Source organism: Rhinolophus ferrumequinum, chromosome 8 (genome assembly GCF_004115265.2).
Source record: "Rhinolophus ferrumequinum isolate MPI-CBG mRhiFer1 chromosome 8, mRhiFer1_v1.p, whole genome shotgun sequence".
Classification (NCBI taxonomy): domain Eukaryota; kingdom Metazoa; phylum Chordata; class Mammalia; order Chiroptera; family Rhinolophidae; genus Rhinolophus; species Rhinolophus ferrumequinum.
The window spans coordinates 83,259,846-83,277,969 of record NC_046291.1 but is presented as its reverse complement, the minus strand read 5'-3'; the positions used below and the strand labels follow the sequence as shown (position 1 = coordinate 83,277,969).

The 18,124-nt window shown below is 43.1% G+C and overlaps 1 protein-coding gene across 3 annotated transcripts in view; it reads left to right on the top strand.

Annotated features, from left to right (window-relative positions):
- Positions 1-18,124, top strand: part of ACMSD (aminocarboxymuconate semialdehyde decarboxylase) — a 52,682-nt gene that overhangs the window by 9,901 nt on the left and 24,657 nt on the right. For 2 of the 3 annotated variants that reach the window (XM_033113097.1, XM_033113096.1), the window contains 5 exons: positions 7,774-7,870; positions 9,428-9,477; positions 10,912-11,148; positions 14,658-14,751; positions 17,342-17,437. In XM_033113097.1, coding sequence (XP_032968988.1) covers positions 7,774-7,870; positions 9,428-9,477; positions 10,912-11,148; positions 14,658-14,751; positions 17,342-17,437 — 574 coding nt within the window. Of the gene's footprint in view, positions 1-7,773; positions 7,871-9,427; positions 9,478-10,911; positions 11,149-14,657; positions 14,752-17,341; positions 17,438-18,124 lie in introns of those variants that run through there. The other variant, XM_033113098.1, reaches the window with a different exon arrangement.

Below are 18,124 nucleotides of genomic sequence, written 5' to 3'. Positions count from 1 at the left end.
TGTGAATGTTATCAAAATGTCTTCTTTTCAATATTTCCTTTATCTTCGGGTAAAGAAAGAAGTCATTGGGGGCCAGATCAGGTGAGTAGGGAGGGTGTTCCAATATAGTTATTTGTTTACTAGCTAAAAACTCCCTCACAGACAGTGCCATGTGAGCTGGTGCATTGTCGTGATGCAAGAGCCATGAGTTGTTGGTGAAAAGTTCAGGTCATTGTAGTCTAACTTTTTCAGGCAGCCTTTTTAGCACTTCCAAATAGTAAACTTGGTTAACCGATTGTCCAGTTGGTACAAAATCATAATGAATAATCCCTCTGATATCAAAAAAGGTAGCAACATCATTGCAATAAGTTCACGATCTTAATTGTCAGACCTCATAGGGCCTTTTTCAAATCCATGGGTTAGTAGCAGCTAGAAACATCTACCAATTGTTTTTCAGGCCCTTTAGAATAAAACACACACACACACACACACACACACACACACACACACACACAATTCTGTGTCATCTCCAATCATTAGGTTCCTGCTCTCAAAATGATTTCTCCCTCACCAGGGAGCCAAGAAGACACCCAAATGGGTAAAGAACATTCAGATAGTGATAATTTTGAACTGAGCAAAAGACACAATAAATAGTGAGGGAGTTCAGAGGAGGTGGAAAGCCCAAGGCAGGGGGCAGTTTTCATGAAGACGAAGAATCATACCGTTGTAGGGCTAGTGATCATCCACTCCAGGGTTTAAAAACAGGGGTTGCAACCCAGTAGTGAGTTATAATAACAATTCAGTGGGTTAGCACAGCTTTAAAAATAAAATCAATTACACAAGAAAATAGCAGGATGCATTGTTCATGGTAAGAATAAATACTGATTCATGAAACTTTTGTCCTAGTTTGTATCTGTATAAACAGATATATATTGGTCTACTGGGTCACAATGGGAAACATATTTCTTCATGTGGGGTCACAGCCAGAATTGATTGAAAGCCATTAACGTAGTCCAATGCTGTCATTTCATGTTTTTATTTCTGAGGTTAATTTTCATTACATAAGTAATATTTGCATAAATTCTCCCTTCAAAATTTAAGCTATTGGATATAAAGCTACAGTTCCCTTGGATCAGCACTCCCCATCCTCAAAATTCCATTAGCAGTTTGGTGGGTATCTTTCCAGACCTTTCCTATGACTTTTCTTATATGTACATGCACTTATGGAAACACATAGCATTATTCAATATGTGTATGTACTTTTTTTTTTCTTTTGCTAAGGCCATCAGGTTCCAAACAGAAACTAAATGGCACAGTTGAATTAGAATACTGTGAAAGAAGGTAATAAAGAGCCTATGCATAAAGGTGTAGGCATGTGATGAAGTCGTAGAGGTGAGCAAAGCTTAGCTCACGCAGGGTCTTACAGAGCAGGTTGGAGAGTTAGGATTGTACCTTCAGAGCAACGGGAATCCATTGAGAGTTTTACGTGGAGCAGTGGCAAGATCTGATTCAGCGTTTTGAAAGTTTGCTGTGGAGGCTTTGTAGAGACTGGGTGGGAGGGGAGCCAGAGTGAAAGCAGAAAGAGATTAGGCTGGCGGTGGAGCAGTCCAGGTGAGCGAGGATGGGGCTTGGACCAGGGCTAGCGCAGCGCAGGTGGAGGGAAGTGGACCAGCGCAGGCTCTATTCTGGAGATGGAATTAATGGCATTGGGAAATGGATTGGATGGTGACATGTCAGGCACAGGGAGGTGCAAACTGATGGTGTCTCAGCGGGATGAGAAAGACAATGCAGGCACCAAGGACGGAAGCAGCCACGCCAGGAGGACAAGCAGGACCCGGAGAGAAGTGGTTGTAGGAAGTCTCCCGGGAGCTGTCCTTCGGAACCTTGGAATATGAAGGTTGGAGTGAGAACAAGTTGCTTCCTGGAGACAATATCTGGGCCATTTCTGACAACTCTGCACCCCAAACCCAACCAGCTCAATAGCTTGCATGGTCTAGAGGGATAGCCTGAGTGGGCACTGCAGTTAAAAAGAGGAAAATAGAAATCTGATGTAAAGTACTGAGTTTGAAAATACATTTTTAATGATACACACAGTACCAGACATTTGCAATACCGGCTATATTTGAACTTATTTGCAGATAGTATTAGAACTATAACTTACAAATCAGAAGTGTTACAGGTTACGTTCTCTGGGAATCAGACTCTGAGACAGAGATTAGCATGGAAAGTGTTTATCAGGAAGTACTCTTAGAATGGACACCAGTGGGAAGGAAGAAAATGAAGTGGGACAGAACAGAGGGCAAAGCTGAGCCATGATGTAGTGTCAGTGGAGGTTTCAGGTGACCCTACAGGGCTCTCTAAAGCTTCAGAGTTGTCCCAAGTTGGGGAGGGGTGAGAGGGCCAAAATAAAAAGGATTTACACCTCCATGTCAACCAATGCTTTGGAAGTGGGCTGCCCTGGAAATGAAGCAGGGCCTTGAAGGAGGAGGCTCTCCTTGGAGAAAGCAGTCTTCCCATCTCCCCACAGGGACTGATAGCCAAGGGCTGTCTGCCAGTAAAACTCCCAGAAGCTGGGAGAAATTAATCCTTTATTCCTGAAGGGCTTTATTCCTAAATGGTACATCACACCATCCTTCAAAGGACCTCAGACATCAGTTACTTTGAGCCCTTATTTTATAGAGTCGAGATTCTGGAAGGGTCAGTAGTTTACACATAGGATCCAGGTCTCCTGACCCCTGCAGTACCACAATTTCCAGTATACCATGTTATTCTGGCTTTAAAAAAATTAGCAGTGTATTTGAAATGGGTTATCAGGGTGATGATGGTTGGTTGAGGAATTCTTTAATTAAAAATAAAAACTTGGTTTTCTTTTTTTTTTTTTAATTTTATTTTTTAAATTTATTGGAGTGACAATTGTTAGTAAAATTACATAGATTTCAGGTGTGCAATTCTGTATCACATCATCCATAAATCACACTGTGTGTTCACCACCCAGAGTCAGCTTTGGTTTTCTTTTGAAAATTTAGGAAAACTACAGAATTTGTTTCTGGGTTGAATAAATTAGCTTGCTCCAATTATTTGGTTATTAGTTTAGTTTTAGATGTTGAGTGATTCTGAAGTCAACATTAAAAACAGAACCTAAGAGATAGAGAGAGGTGCTCTCCCCAGTTCCTTCCCCAGCAGTAAGTGCTGACCTCTGAGGCACATTTATAGCCCTGCAGGGATACTGGGTTCCCGACTGTAAAGTGAAAGAGATCAGACATTGATTCTCTACAGTGGCTACCAGGTCCCCAAATTCTGACTAAAAAAACAATGAGTATTGGGAGCCTATTATAGGGGCATAGCTGCTCTGTGGTAATTTTCTCTCAGAAAGAGTTCCACTGACAGCTGCTGTCATTAATTTGTCTTCCTATGGATCTAGCATTAAGAATGTGGAGAGAGAAGTTCAGTGAGTCTGATTCTCCTGCCATGTAATGAGGTCAATCCCCCGTCAAAAGATCAGACTCTTTAGGAAATTATAGTAATTAACTTTTGACTACTAGGTAGACACTAATTACCAAATACCACCCTGGTGGGTTGGCTTCATAACCTGGCGTCTTATACCAGTTCTCTACCAACTAAGTGTATTACCTTGGACAAGTTACTGCCCCTATGGACTCATTGGTAAATGCAAGAGTTGAACTAAATGATCCATTTCTGCTTTAACATGCTCTGCTTTGTCTGAAACCAAAACTTATTCACGTACCTCCAAGAGAAACCCAATTTCCTCCCTTGCCATGGATAATACACTAGTCTCCGCTAATCCGTGGTTTCAGTTATCTGTGGTTAACCACAGTCCAAAATTATTAAATGGAAAATTCCAGAAATCAACAAATTTGTAAGTGTTAAATTGTGAACCATTCTGAGTAGTGTGATGAAATCTCAAGCAATCCCATTCCATCCTGCCCTGGACATGAATCATCCCTTTGCCCAGCATATCCATGTTGTATATGCCACCTGCCCATTAGTCACTTAGTAGCCATCTACCCACCCATTAGTCACTTAGTAGCCATCTACCCACCCATTAGTCACTTAGTAGCCATCTACCCACCCATTAGTCACTTAGTAGCCATCTCGGTTGCCAGATCGACTGTCTTGGTGTCACAGAGCTTGTGTTCAAGTCACCTTTATTTTACTTGATCGTGGCCCCAGAGCACAAACGTAGTGATGCCAGCAATTCAGATATGCCAAAGAGAGGCTGTAAGTGCTTCCTTTAAGTGAAAAGATGAAAACTCTAGACTTATTATTTAAGAAAACAAATTATATGCTAAGCTTGCTAAAGTGTATGGTAAGAATGAATCTTCTATCTATGAAACTGTGAGAAGGAAAAAGGAATTTGTGCTACTTTTGTTGTCACATCTCAAACTGAAAAAGTTATGGCCACAGTGCATAAGGGTGTAATGCATGACAAGTACTTAGTTAAAATGGAAAAAGCATTACATTTATGGATGGAAGACATAAACAGACACTACATTCACATAACTTTTATTACAGTATATTGTTATAACTGTTCTATTTTATGTCACTATTGTTAATCTCTTACTGTGACTAATCTATAAATTAAACTTTATCATAGGGATGTGTATTGGAAAAAACATAGTGTATATAGGGTTCGGTACTATCCTTAGTTTCAGGCATCCCCTGGGGGTCTTGGAATACATCTCCCATGTATAAGGGGGAGCTACTGTATATGGTAAAATCTGGCCATAATTGATTGAGCATGTTCTCTGGCCTGGTGTTAAGTTCTTTATTAACCTTCTATTATTGAATCTTCTGAATCACTCAGTGTTGTTAGTTGCAAACAACAGAATCCACTCCAGCTAGTTTAATTAGAAAAGCAGCTCACAGACTTCCTGGGAGAGTCCAAGATCAAGCTCAGAGGCTGTGCTAACAGGCACACTGCCCAGTCATACCTGGGGCGGGCGGCGGGCACTGCTGGTTCCAGACAGGAAGCCCACGGTCACCTGCTGCTGCTGAGGCTGGAGACCAAAGTGTTGCCGTTTCTCCTCCAGCCACGTCTGACACCCCAACAACACCCTGGCCGAAAGGTAGATTCTGCAAGGCCCCTGCTTCCGCACAGTGCTCGCTTCCAAATCGAAGTCACATGTGGGGGCCTCTAGTACATGTCAGTGCCCTTGCTGCAAGGGAGACTGGGAAAGTGGATACCGGATTCTCCCTTAGGAAGGGGGAATCAGAAGGTGAAATGTTCTCATGCATAGGAAGCGTTCCAAGGATGTTAGGCAGCCACAAACATGACAAGTATAATGGTCCACATTTTACAGATAGAAAAAAGAAAGCTTAAACTCAGAAGGCCCATAACTTAGCCAGTTATACTGCTACTAAATAATTTAATGAGATTTAAACCCAGGTCCATCAGTATGCAATGATGCACTTTAGCACACTGCTAGTCTGGGTATTTTATGGTGATGAAGCTTTCTTATTAAGGAGCAAAATGAAAATAAAATCCCTAATTTGCTAAATGCAGGTTTGTTTCCTCTTTCTCTTTCACCATAAACCCCTCTCCACTCCCTTCTTTACCAATGGAAAGACACAGTCCTGTATTCTATTTGTGCAATTGGTATCATTCAGGACTTTTGGTCGCAAACAACAGAAACCAACAATGATTAGTTAAGCAGAAAAAAAATATATTGCAAGCATTTTAAGGTCCTCAAGAATTACAAAATGCCACACTCAAAGGGAACCACACTCCCAAAATGGGCAGGCATTTGAAGCCACAGCACAGGAATAGGGAGCTGCAGTCTCCCCACTGGACACGGGACAATGCCACCAGTACCACTGACAAGAGACACAGCATGTGGCCAGTGCTGGAACCAATGGCAGGCTCAATTCACTGTTCCTGTCTTTTTGAATCACTTGCTCTTGGTTAAAAACCACTGACTGGCCAAGCTTGGAACAAAGGAGAGTAGGTGTTTGGGCTCTGGGGCTTTATTAGAAGGAGGCTGGGCCCTTCCTCCACCAAGATTGTCCCAGAAGGTTGTTCAGATGCTGGCAGGATCAGCAAAGGAACTGAGGCAAATCAATCCTGACATCCAGAGGTCAGAGACTCGGCTCTGCCGGGGTGTAGACACCTGTCACAGTTACAAAAGTCACTCGCGCACTGACCTTTTCCCCCAGTCCATGAGAAATGTAGACATGGATCTGAGGTCTTCCCCATCCCTGCCAGAGGTGCAGGGGTTGCCACACTTGAAGGCGAAACGTGGTCAGCTTTCTCCATGCAGGAGATAGGAAAGGTCTAGTCCATGGAATCGAAGGATGGAGAAGGAAGCTGCAGCAAGGCCTAGGTACAGCTTATCATCAAACCAAGAAGAAGAGGAGGAGGGCAGAGCTCCGCCAAGCAGAGCTCAGGGCCTTTGATGACCACACGCACACGTGGTCATCACGTAGGGCTCAAAGGCAATCCTGAGGCCCTGAAGCACCACCAGAGGTGGTGTCCCCTTAAAGCAGGGGAACCTCAGGAGCTAGCCTAGTCTCTATTAGGCCTTCATCATTAATCACTAATACTCGGACACTTAACATGTGTCAGGCACTCCACGAAGTACTTTATATGAATTAGCCCATTTCATGCTCACAGGACCGCTTATGGGAAATCATATACACCGGGGGTGCCAAAAAAATGTATACAAGTGGACACTTTGGTCAACGTTGCTCAAGCAGTAGTTCGCCGTGATCAGAAGTGTCTGGATGCTGATGGTAACCCCTTGGAGCACCTCTTGTAATTGCAGAAGTCAAATGTGACTTGTATTCATCTTTTGTTATCAGTATATATTAAGTATTACAATGTTAATTTTTCCTTTCTTAAAATGTGTATACATTTTTTGGCACCATATATATATATATATGTGTATATATATACACATATATATATGTGTATATATATATATGTATATTTAAGCTAAGTCATATTATTAATTCTATTTTAAAGATGAGCAAACTGAAGCTCAGAGATGTTTTTTAACTTGATTAAAGCCACACAGTAAGTGATAGAATGGGGATTTGAACCTGAGCAGTCTAATTTCAGGGACCTGGACCAGAACTTTTCCCTTTTCTTTAGTGATCACAAATTAGAGGCCCAATTTGGAGGCCACTGCCATGCTTTGTGCAGCCATTCAGTTCGGCCCCCTCCCTTGAGTATTAAAAGGAAGTGTACACAGGTAGGCGTGATGGCTGGGAAGCCAGTAGCTCAGGACCAAACTGCCAAATGCCACTAGTCTGAGTCACTTCACTGCACACCTTCTCCTGCAGGTGTTGGTATCAGCGGGCCTTGCTCTGTTAGAAAAATCATTTATTCTCACTATCCATCTGTTGCTTCTCTATACCCCAAGAAGGTTGGACTAGATGGTCTATCTCAGAGGTCCTTTTCAATTCTAAAATGTTATAGACCTGGAGTTTCCCAGACACTGGGTTTTCCTCGTGGGGCGTGTAGCCAGTGGTTCAAATCGTCCAGGGGACCAGCCATCCTCAGTCATGCAGCCCCAAAAGGGTCATGACCCTGACCTTGTTCTCTCTGTGTCCAGCCACTGACACCCGCCGAGCACACCCTTTAACTCCAGGCCAATATTAAGGCACGAGGAGGAAAAGCTGAGTTGCAGTAAATGAACAGATTTCTACTTTTTTTTAGGATTAATTAAAACCCCTAAAACATGTTAGGGAAGAACCATATTCCAAAGCATACAAGGAAGGATTAATCTAAGTAAGCTTGGGTTGCCTTTTGCTGATGTGCGTTTTCTGCCCTAGGGAGAGGCAAAGATGCTGAAAGATGGGAAGGTCTTCAGAGTGGTCCAAGAGAACTGCTGGGATCCAGAAGTCCGTATTAGAGAAATGGACCAAACAGGTACTTTCGAGAAGAAATGCTGCCAATGACTGTTTTTGATATTAAAGACATGTCTGCCCATAAAGTCTGTTGACCACTTTACACGATGTATGTGATGACGACTTCTGATCGCCTCTGTTCCAGCAGGCCAGCCTGTTCCAGCTTTGCTGGGGGACAGATGGAACTTTTCACTTAGAATGTGGATTGAATTTTTTATTTATTTAGGTATATCCTGTTTTAAAGTGGAATGCTATACCATTGAAAAATATAAAAGTGGCATTTAATTATTTTTAAGTTTTTTTTAAGATTTCAAACGTATATATTTACTTATTATAGAGTCAATTAAAACAGGAAAAATTCGAATTCACAGAGTAAAGATGCCAATTTCCTGCTTAGTCAGATTCAGGATCCAATTTCTTTCTATAGTTTGTCTCATTGCACAGTACACAGAATATCCCCACTGACACATAAAGAGGAGAAATGGGAGCAGTTAAAAAGAAAGTTAATTGTGTAATCTCAGCACACTCTCCCATGAAAACTAATTCAGAAATTTGAAGGAGGAGAACTAGGAAATTTTTGTTTCAAAGCTGAATCACTAATGATTTTGAAGAACTTCTTTCCTTATCTTATATTTTCAAGGCAAACCAGTTCCCACAATTTAAAAGAATTTCAAAGACTATCTAAAACATGGTACAATGGCCATGTTGTGCTTTCTTATAGATCATGTTCAAGTCTAGATTTTACTCTAAGTGTGATAGAAAGTACTTGAATTTTTCAGCAAGCGAATGACTTGATCTAAGTTTTTAAGACCTTACTCTTACTTCCAAGTGGAGAACCAGCTGTAGGACAAGAATGGTGGTAAGAGACCAGCTCAGAGGCGTTTGCAGTTGTCTGCATAGGAGACACAGGTTGCCTGAGTCAGGTCATGGCAGGGGATGGGGAGATGGGTAGATGAAAGGAACTGGAGTAGAGCAACAGGACTTGCAGGTGGACTGGATATGAGCATGAGGGAAAGACGAGCCACACTCAGTTTGGCAGCCTCTCTTCTGGCGCCGAGCTCCGAGAGCTTGAAGACAAGAGATTCTAGGCATCCTGGATGCTGGATTGTGGAGCCACATCCAGGGTCCTCTACTAAGCATTCCAGACAATGGGAACCAGACCCACTTAGGAGCTGAAGTAAAAGGGCTGGGAAGGTGGTTGAGAAATACATAGACTCTATCACGCATGACCTAAGATGAAGAGCCCTGAAAAAATTTGGTGCGGAAATGTCTGGCTTAAATAAGACTTCACAAGAAGGAGGGAAGAAATAACCCTTGACAAACGGAGTCAATTAGGTTTTCTTGAATGATTTCATTTTTTCCCGAGACTTTACCCCGCTCCCTAGAACCTGACGCTGAGGGATGAGGCAGGCCTGGGACGGATAGCCTGGGAGAAGGGGCACAGGGAGGAGTGGCGAGGGAAGGGACAGCAGGGAGTGGGTGTTGGAGACTTGTTAGGTTCCTTGGCCCTGGGAAATGCAGAAGGAGTGTCCAGGCTATTCTTCTCATCACCTTGGCCTTTCTTTGTGTCTGTGTCCAGGAGTGACCATGCAAGCCCTCTCCACGGTTCCTGTCATGTTTAGCTACTGGGTGAGTGTGAAACTTCAAACCATCTCTTTGGTGGGTGAAGGCTCATGTCTGGCTCCCTAGCAAATAGATAGATGATTCAAGTCTAGACATGGTCCCACCCCACCACTATTTCTCCTCCCCTTTAGAGATCAGTGGGGTCCCTCAGCTTCTCACACTCCAGTGTGCCCTACCAGTGGGCCCTGTGTTCTTAGTTCTGTCCTCGCTCTAGACCCACATGGTCCAGCATGGTAGCCAGTACTTTCATGTCGCTATGAGATTGGCATCCTATTTCTACTGGACAGCACAATTCTAGTCCCAACCTTCATCTCCATCAGAACCTACCTATCTGATGACCTCTCCCTGCAGTGCCTTACTCAGTAATTGACAAGCCAATTTATTCTGAGATGATAATGATTTTGAGCAGGAAACAATAATGGACTAATATGAGTACAGTGCCTCTCAGGGAAAGAATATGATTCAAAACAGGAACTCTGGAGTTGGTTACCTTTCCCCAGGTGGTTAATTCTTGAGTGCTCAAAGTTTCAGCCATGATTGCAAGCCTTGGAAGGACACTCTTGTACATAACTGGGGGTGCGGTAAGCACCTGCTCAAACAAATATTCACTCATATTGTGATTTAAGGAGCAATGGAAATACCACCTGCTCATACATACTTCCCCACCTGTGCTCATAATTCCAGTACTAATGATCCAGTCTTCACTGTAATTAGATTCACTGCTTAAAATAAAAATGCCCTAAGACCTCAACATGCCTGAATTTATCAGATTGGGTATCGTTCTGACTGGACAACAGGGATTATTGTAGAAGTACCAAATCCCCAGCAGTGGGTTGGGTTGGTGTTGAAAGGAAAGAAAATAACGAAGGAAGAGTTAAAGGAGCAGAAAGCAAACTTCATCTGCATCAGAATTTTGTTAAGGTTACTCTGATTGTCACTGCCAACAGGAAGTGCAGGAAGAAGGACAAAACAGGGAGAGGGAAGGTACTTGAGCATCCTGGCATCCCCCAGTGAGGCATGACGAGGAGGTGCCCTGATGGTGACGTCAGTCAGTCCCCAGGCCCAGCCTCCTATGCAGCGGGAGTGGGGGCGGGGGGCGTGTGGTATGCCATCTTGTAAGCTCCTGTCTGCAGTTGTTAGGGCGGCCCATCCTTTCTATCTCCACCGTAGGAAGTCAGTCCAGTAATTGTATCCATCCTTTCAGATTATAGCCTCATTTTTTCTAATTAATCAGCAATACTAGCAGTTTTCTTTGCAATGATTGGCTTCTGGGTCACCTGCGGCCAGTGCCTATCTCATTCTGTGCCTTAGCTTTCTGAGGGGTAAAGCCACTCACAGTGACAAATGATTTAGCCCAGGGGAGGTGGTGTTCAGGGAATTATCTAGAGAAATAGAAGTAGGTTTTGAACGATGTAGTTTCCCCTTACCTGCCTCCACCAGGCCAAACCTCAGGACACTTTAGACCTGTGCCAGCTTTTAAACGACGACCTAGCTGCCACCGTGGCGAGCCACCCCCGGAGGTTCGTGGGTCTGGGGACGTTGCCCATGCAGTCCCCGGAGCTGGCTGTCAAGGAGATGGAGCGCTGTGTGAACCAGCTGGGCTTCTCGGGGGTCCAGATCGGCTCCCACATCAACGAATGGGACCTGAATGCGCAGGAACTCTTCCCTGTCTATGCAGTAAGTAAGCGGCACGCCATCAGGGGACACACAGCCAGGCTGAACACTGCGCTGGGTGCTGACCGAAGGAAGATAAATGCGCTGCACCACTTCCCTGGGAGGGAGAGAGAAAGGTGCCTGGACATGCGAGAAGTAGAAGAAAGAGCTCCCCAAAAAGAGTGGGCCATTCCACTAAAAGAGGAATAGGTAGAAATGTTTCCTAGGCCAGCCCTGAGTTAACTAAGTGAAATCTCTCTTCTTTCTATCTCCCCCATGCTCTCCTTTTAATCTTTCATTCGGAAGCCCAAATATTACCCTCATCACAGAACCATGTTAATGACATGCAAAAAAAAAAAAAGTATTTATTTTTGCTTTGGAAAAAAAATACTTACTTTCAAAATTATAAAATAATTTTCAAGAAATTGTGGAAAATACAGAAAAGTTTAAAGAGGAAAACAAAAATAAGTGATAATCCTACTGCCCAACTATAATTAACCACTGGTATAGTATATTTCATTTGCTTTTATTTGCATATATCTGCATATATCTATATTTTAATTAAATCATAATTGTATTATACATATGATTTCATATCCTAATTAAGAATTTCCATTCTAAATGAAACATCTCTTAATGCATGATTTTTAAATAATTGCATAATTTCCAATACCGGGGGTGCCAAAAAAATGTATACACATGACCTGTATTCATCTTTTGTTATCGGTATATGTTATTACAATTTTAATAGTTTTTTCTTTTCTTAAAATGTGTGTACATTTTTTGGGCACCCTCTGTATATGCATAAATTTTGATTTATTTAATTAATCCTTAATTAAGATACTTTTTAAGCCATATATTTTGAAAATGTATAATAAATACACATAACAAAAAATGCCATCCAACTGTTAACATTGATGAAGCTAAATGGTGATTATATGAATGTTCACTGTACTATTATTTATAACTTTCTATATTTGAAATATAGCATAATAAAATGTATTTTCAAAAACTCAGTGCCAAGAATTCCTGACGTGTCCAAGTAAAGTCTCCACAGTCCCACCATCCCCTCCACAAATCTTTCTCTGTCTTCTGTTTTGTCTCCTACTAAACCTGCTTTCCTTAGAACCAGGATTCGAGATGCATAATTCTACATTCAACGGCATGTTTAAAATTTTCCTTCCCTCCTAGAATTATAATAGTATTGTTGTCTGTTATTTTTCACTGTAAAGACAAAATCTCCAATAATGAATTAGACGTTGGTAGACTCACCAGGCACTTATAATCACTGATCATTTATTCATTTAATCTCTATTGAGCTTTGACTACATGCAAGAATTTTCCCATGTTTGTTTCTATGGACACTGCCCACCAGTAGGGGGACAGCCTATTAAATTGCCTCCTGATGACCTGAAAGATTTACTGTTCCTCTAAATACTGAACTGCCTGAAGCTTATTGGCTGCAGCGGTTTCGCCAATGCAGCGAACGTTTTCTGGAAACTTTAATGAGCTTTGAAAAAGGATTTATGTACTGTGCATCCAAGTTGTTTCAGCACAGTGTGAGCAAACCTTCAGCTCCAAGTCATTTTATTATTCATTGGCATTGGGATTATGAATTACTAGGGGGCTCAGAAAGGAACAGTAGCCGGTTGGGGTCCAAACGGGTAGTATTTTCATTAGTGTGACTAGCTCGACCCCATCCATCATTCTAACTAGGCTGTTTGGAGGCGGGAGTCTCTGAGGGGCTTCAGGAGAGCATCCTAGCCTCCCGTTGACTGGTGATGTCCTAGGATTGACAGCACATTTGTTTGGTTTGCAAGACTCGCCAGCCTGACTACACTGTAAACTTGTGTCAGTCACGTGCTGAAACAAACGAGAGGGGTTATTATGAGCAAGTCGGCTTTGTCATTTCATGGTGAGACTGGACCTCCAGAGCATCTAGTTATCCCCCTCATCTCCTAGACCTCCCTTCTTAGTGAGTGACCCCAACAATAACACTCAGGTCAGTTTTCAGGCACAAGAATGACTTTGTGAGAAGGATGAGGCCGACAGAGTGGTAGTGGCAGACGGTGGGCTTCTGCCATTTATCAGCCACAAGACCTAAGCAAGTTACTTAGCCTCTATCGGCCCTCATTCCCTTCTTTGTAAGATGGGAGTAATACAAGTCTTCATCTCGCACGGGATTAAACTGGTTAATAATTGTAAAATTCTCATAATAGCTTTGGCACCTGAGAAGTTCTCAGTTAATGTGAGTTATGATTTTTGAAAGTATAAGTGATTTCTTTTTGCATTCTCTGCAATGAATGCCTCACCTACAGAAGTGACCAAAAGTATTTGTTAATTTCAATTGACATAGAAATGAACCATCATAGGCCATAGAATCTAGTTTTGTCCTCACGAGGAGTCAAATCCCACTGAGACACCATGATCACATGACTTTGTCAAGCCCAAACCATGCCAAGAAGCCAATGTTCTACAGCCACTGTCAGAAACCAATTAACTCTTCTCCTGTCAAAAAGTTTGTATCTCTTCTACTCCCCAGAACCTGTTGAATTCGAAGTTCTTTCTCCAATCTATCCTTTGTCTGCCACTTCCAAGATCCCGTTGTCCCAGAATTGTTTCTCCATTTTAAAAATGCTTATGTACAGAAGTCATATCGCATCAGCCTAATTAGCCCACATACTAATGAATATGTAAAGATCAGATGAGTCACTCCAGGACCTGAGTATATATAGAAAAGAAACGCGCCAAGGAATATCTGTTTGGAAGCTTGATAAGCACTAATACTCAATGCCTGTTGCGGGGACTTTTTAAAATTAAACATTTTGTTGAATAAAGTTTATTTCATCCAGATGGTATTTCCATTTCCCAGAAGGCCCCAGAACAGGTCTGCCAATGACCTTCATCTCAGTACCTGCCTGACTGAAGCCCTGAGAGCTCTTTCCTTTCTCACGTAATTTAATTCACATCAGACTATTCAGGGACTCGGATGGGCTCCTGAGGCTTTCTGATAAGCTGTGGACCCCAGAAACCCCCACCCAGTATCTGGCTCTGAGTGAGCAAAGGGCTTGGGTCAGGCCAGCCTGCTCCCAGCACATCACCTCCTCATTTCCACATCCTCAGGTTTCCAAGTGGAAGAAAGGAGGGAACACTCCATCCCTGACTCTAAAGATACAATCTGAGCAGTCCTTCTGAAAGAGTGAACCATGTAAGAACCAGCAGGGGAAATTGCCCCCGCCTGAGAGGTGCACGATCGATAGGTCCTTAAGCATTTTGCTCTCAGCCGAAACATTTGAATGATGGCTGTTTCCTGTGACTTGTTTTGCCAAACAATATATTAACTGCATCAATGGTAATTGATGGTAAATCCACCGACCCCCTTGTTAAATCTAAGCGTCCTTTGTATTTTCCAAGCAGGAGCAGACTTTATCAATGACTCATAGAGGTCAGGGAACAACTTCAAAAATATTTGAATAGGACCCCGTGTTTGCTGGCTCATCAAAGTAACCTGCTCTCTTGTTGCTTCTCTGAAGGCGGCTGAAAAGCTGAATTGTTCGCTGTTCGTGCACCCCTGGGACATGCAGATGGATGGGCGGATGGCCAAATACTGGCTCCCTTGGCTCGTAGGTTTGTGTCATATTGGGGATCTAGAGAAAAGGACAAAGGCTTTGGGTTTTTCCAGTTATCTGTCAACCCTATTATGTCAAAGAGAGAAAGAATGAATTAGTAATTGGACTGTTGAGTTATGGAGCTCTTACTCAGATAAGTGCTGAGTAATACATCACCTCATGTGATTTTAATCACATCCACACACAAGTCTATGAGATTGACATTATAATAACCATTTTAAAGAGGGAGAAACCGAGTCTCCAAGTGGTTAGAAACTTGTCCAAGTCACACAGTGAATAAGTGAAAATGGAATTTACACAGGTCTGTTTGACTCCAAAACCACCTCACAACACTCCCCAAAAGGCTCCCAAAACAAGAAACCATGCCGTGTAACAGATTTTTTAGAAGCAAATAATAGTGTCAGATCTTACAAATGAGAACCCTGGAGTTACAAGTAGGTTACCTTCCACCCCTCAAGGGTCTGAGGCCCTACATTACCGATGACCTAGATGACGCAGGCTTTCAGTTTTCCTGTTCTCTGTTCTCCTCTTCTGCTCTTTGACTCCTGGTCTGTTCATTCATGGTTCCACACGAGGGTAAGGGAAAGGGAAAGAGGAGAGATCTCCATCTGGCCTGTCCACTCCCTCATTATCATCCCTAATAAGAAGAAGAAATGGAGACAGATATAAAATTCTGGGGCCACAAGTAAACAGTGCAGCTCACCTACAAACCCAAGGAAAAGTGGTCCGCAAATGAACAGCATTGGATTTTCTTTTGGGAGGCCATTATCCATTCTCTCCTCAGACCAATTAATACAAGTAATTATGAAGTAACCATCATGAAGAATTAAATGAAGCAATATACTGAAAGTCAAAAAACTGGATTTCAGTTCCAGCTAGTCACTGTTTTTCGGTATAACCTGTGGCAAGTCATTTTACCTACCGGGGCCCAGTTCCTTCTCTGTGAAATGAGAGAGCTGGTCTGGATTCTCTTTCTGTCCTGATATTTTATGGCACTGGTATTGCTTTTGGAGACCAGTGTATTTAGTAAGGCAGCTTCCTACCCATCCCCCACCCAATTGTTGAGCAACAATTAGCAGAAGGACATAACCTAAGAAGCTCCCCTGCTTTTTCAGCTTCAAAGAAAACCTCATCCTAATTCGCACAACACTTTGACAAGTCCCACAAACTTATTTACATTGCAACTTCCCACATGAAAAACAGAGGAGAGCATTTGCATACAGGGTCACGTCATCATTCATTTATGCAACACATATATGATCGATCTCCATCTGCATGTCGGGCCCTGTACGAGGCACTAAGGATATAGACACGGACAAAACATCTGCTCTCCTGAAGCCAATGTTCTGGTTAGAGAAAAAAGATGATAAACAAGACTATAGATCATAAATAAACAAACAGGCTAATTTCAAAATTCTATTCTGGATACAAAGGTGTTCATTAGTGGATTGGAGGATTCCGAGGAGGGAGGGCCATAATCCACTTTACACTGTCAAGAATTCACTTTGGCTCATGCATGGAGAACAGATTGTGGGGTTACAGTCCAAATAATTAATGGAAAGCAGAAACATAGGACCAGCAGGAAGTGATGCCGTCCATCCCCCTGCCTCAGGAAGCTCTGCCCACTCCCAGATGCATATGAATCCACCAGGCTTCCAGAATTCCCAAGAGGCCAGGAAGCCAGGGATGTCACTTTCCATGAAGCAACGGGGCAGGATGAGTACCCAGGAAGCCCCATTCGGCAGCCAGAGTCAGGCTTCCCCAGAAGATCTAAGGCTCAGCTGTGGAGCCCTCACAGATGTCTTTATCACAGTCTGAAAAGGCATCTGCAAATGTAGCCCTGACTGGCTCCGTGGAGGTGAAGGCATCCGGCATGGAACAGCTGCTTCTTCCAGGAGCACAAAGCACTTGAAATAATTCACTGTAATCCAGTTATTTTCAACCTCAGCTCTAAGAAGCAGCAAAAATTTGGAAGGAATAATAATACTAGCTAAGATTGATTGAGCACTTACCAAGTGGCAAGAACTAAGCATTATGATCCCCATTTCACAGATGAGCACATTGAGGCACAGGGAAGCAACTAATATTTGTTGAGCACCTTCGCTGTGAAGTTCTGACCAAGAACCTTCCCGATATCATCATTTGCACGGCTCTACAATAGCCTTGCAGGATGGGTGATACTGTTCCCATTTCCCAGGTGAAGAAGCACCGGCTCAGGGGCATCACATAACTCGTCAAAGGCCAGAAAGCAAAACATTGGAAGAGTTAGGGTTCAGCGCAGACTCATTGCATTTTTTGCCCCCCTGCATCCAAAACTGGAGCTGAGGGGTCAGGACAAAAGCCGGGTCCTCTGGCTCCTTGACTATTCTAGCCATTAGATGACTCTACCTGTAAGGCAAATACAGAGCCTCAGATTGTTCTGCTTGCCAAAGTAATAGTTAATATACCACCAAGCCGTGCTGGGGCACAGGGTCCCCACGTTTCTCAGCACTAACAATTACAGCGAGCTGCCATTCCCCAGCCAGTAGCATCACTGAACGTCTTGCTCGAGGTGACAAGCCCTGTATCTTGTGACTGTTTCCTCTCAGGAATGCCAGCAGAGACCACTACAGCCATTTGCTCCATGATTATGGGTGGAGTGTTTGAGAAGTTTCCTAAACTGAAAGTATGTTTTGCACATGGAGGTAAGAACCTGTCTGTACTGGTCAGCTCGGCTGCCATAACAAAATACCACTGACTGGGTGGGTGGCTTCCATAATTACTGTTTTCACAGTTCTGGGGTTCCAAGGTCAAGATGCCGGCAGGGTTGGTTTCTAGTGAGGCCTGTCTTCCCAGTTTGTAGAAGGCCACCCTCTCACTGTGTCCTCACGTGGCCTTTCCTCTGTGCATGCAGAGGGAGAGAGAGAGAGAGAGAGAGCACTCTGCTATCTCTTCCTGTTCTTATGAGGACACCAATCCTAGCAGATTAGGGTCCCACTTTATGACCTCATCTAACCTTAATTACCTCCTTAAAGGCCCGTCTCCAAATACAGTCACACGGGGAGGGGGTGGGGCGGGTGGGGGGGGGGGTAGGGCTTCCACACATGGATTTTGAGGGACACAACATCCTACCGGTCGTTCTTCTAGTCATAAAGTATATGGTGGTTCAGGGACCAAATTCCATTTTTGCAGACAAGTTTAGCTTGGGTGGTACACTGTTTGCTTTATTTTGTTTTGTTTTTTATTTAAATATCTCTCCTCAAACCACAAGCTCTCCAGTTTGCAGTAGTCCCTTCCATTCACTATTGTTTACAAATAGACCTATTTCATTCATTTACATTCCTGCTTGGCCCCTGTAGTAATTGAGTTTGTGACTGCTGTTCAGTTCTCTC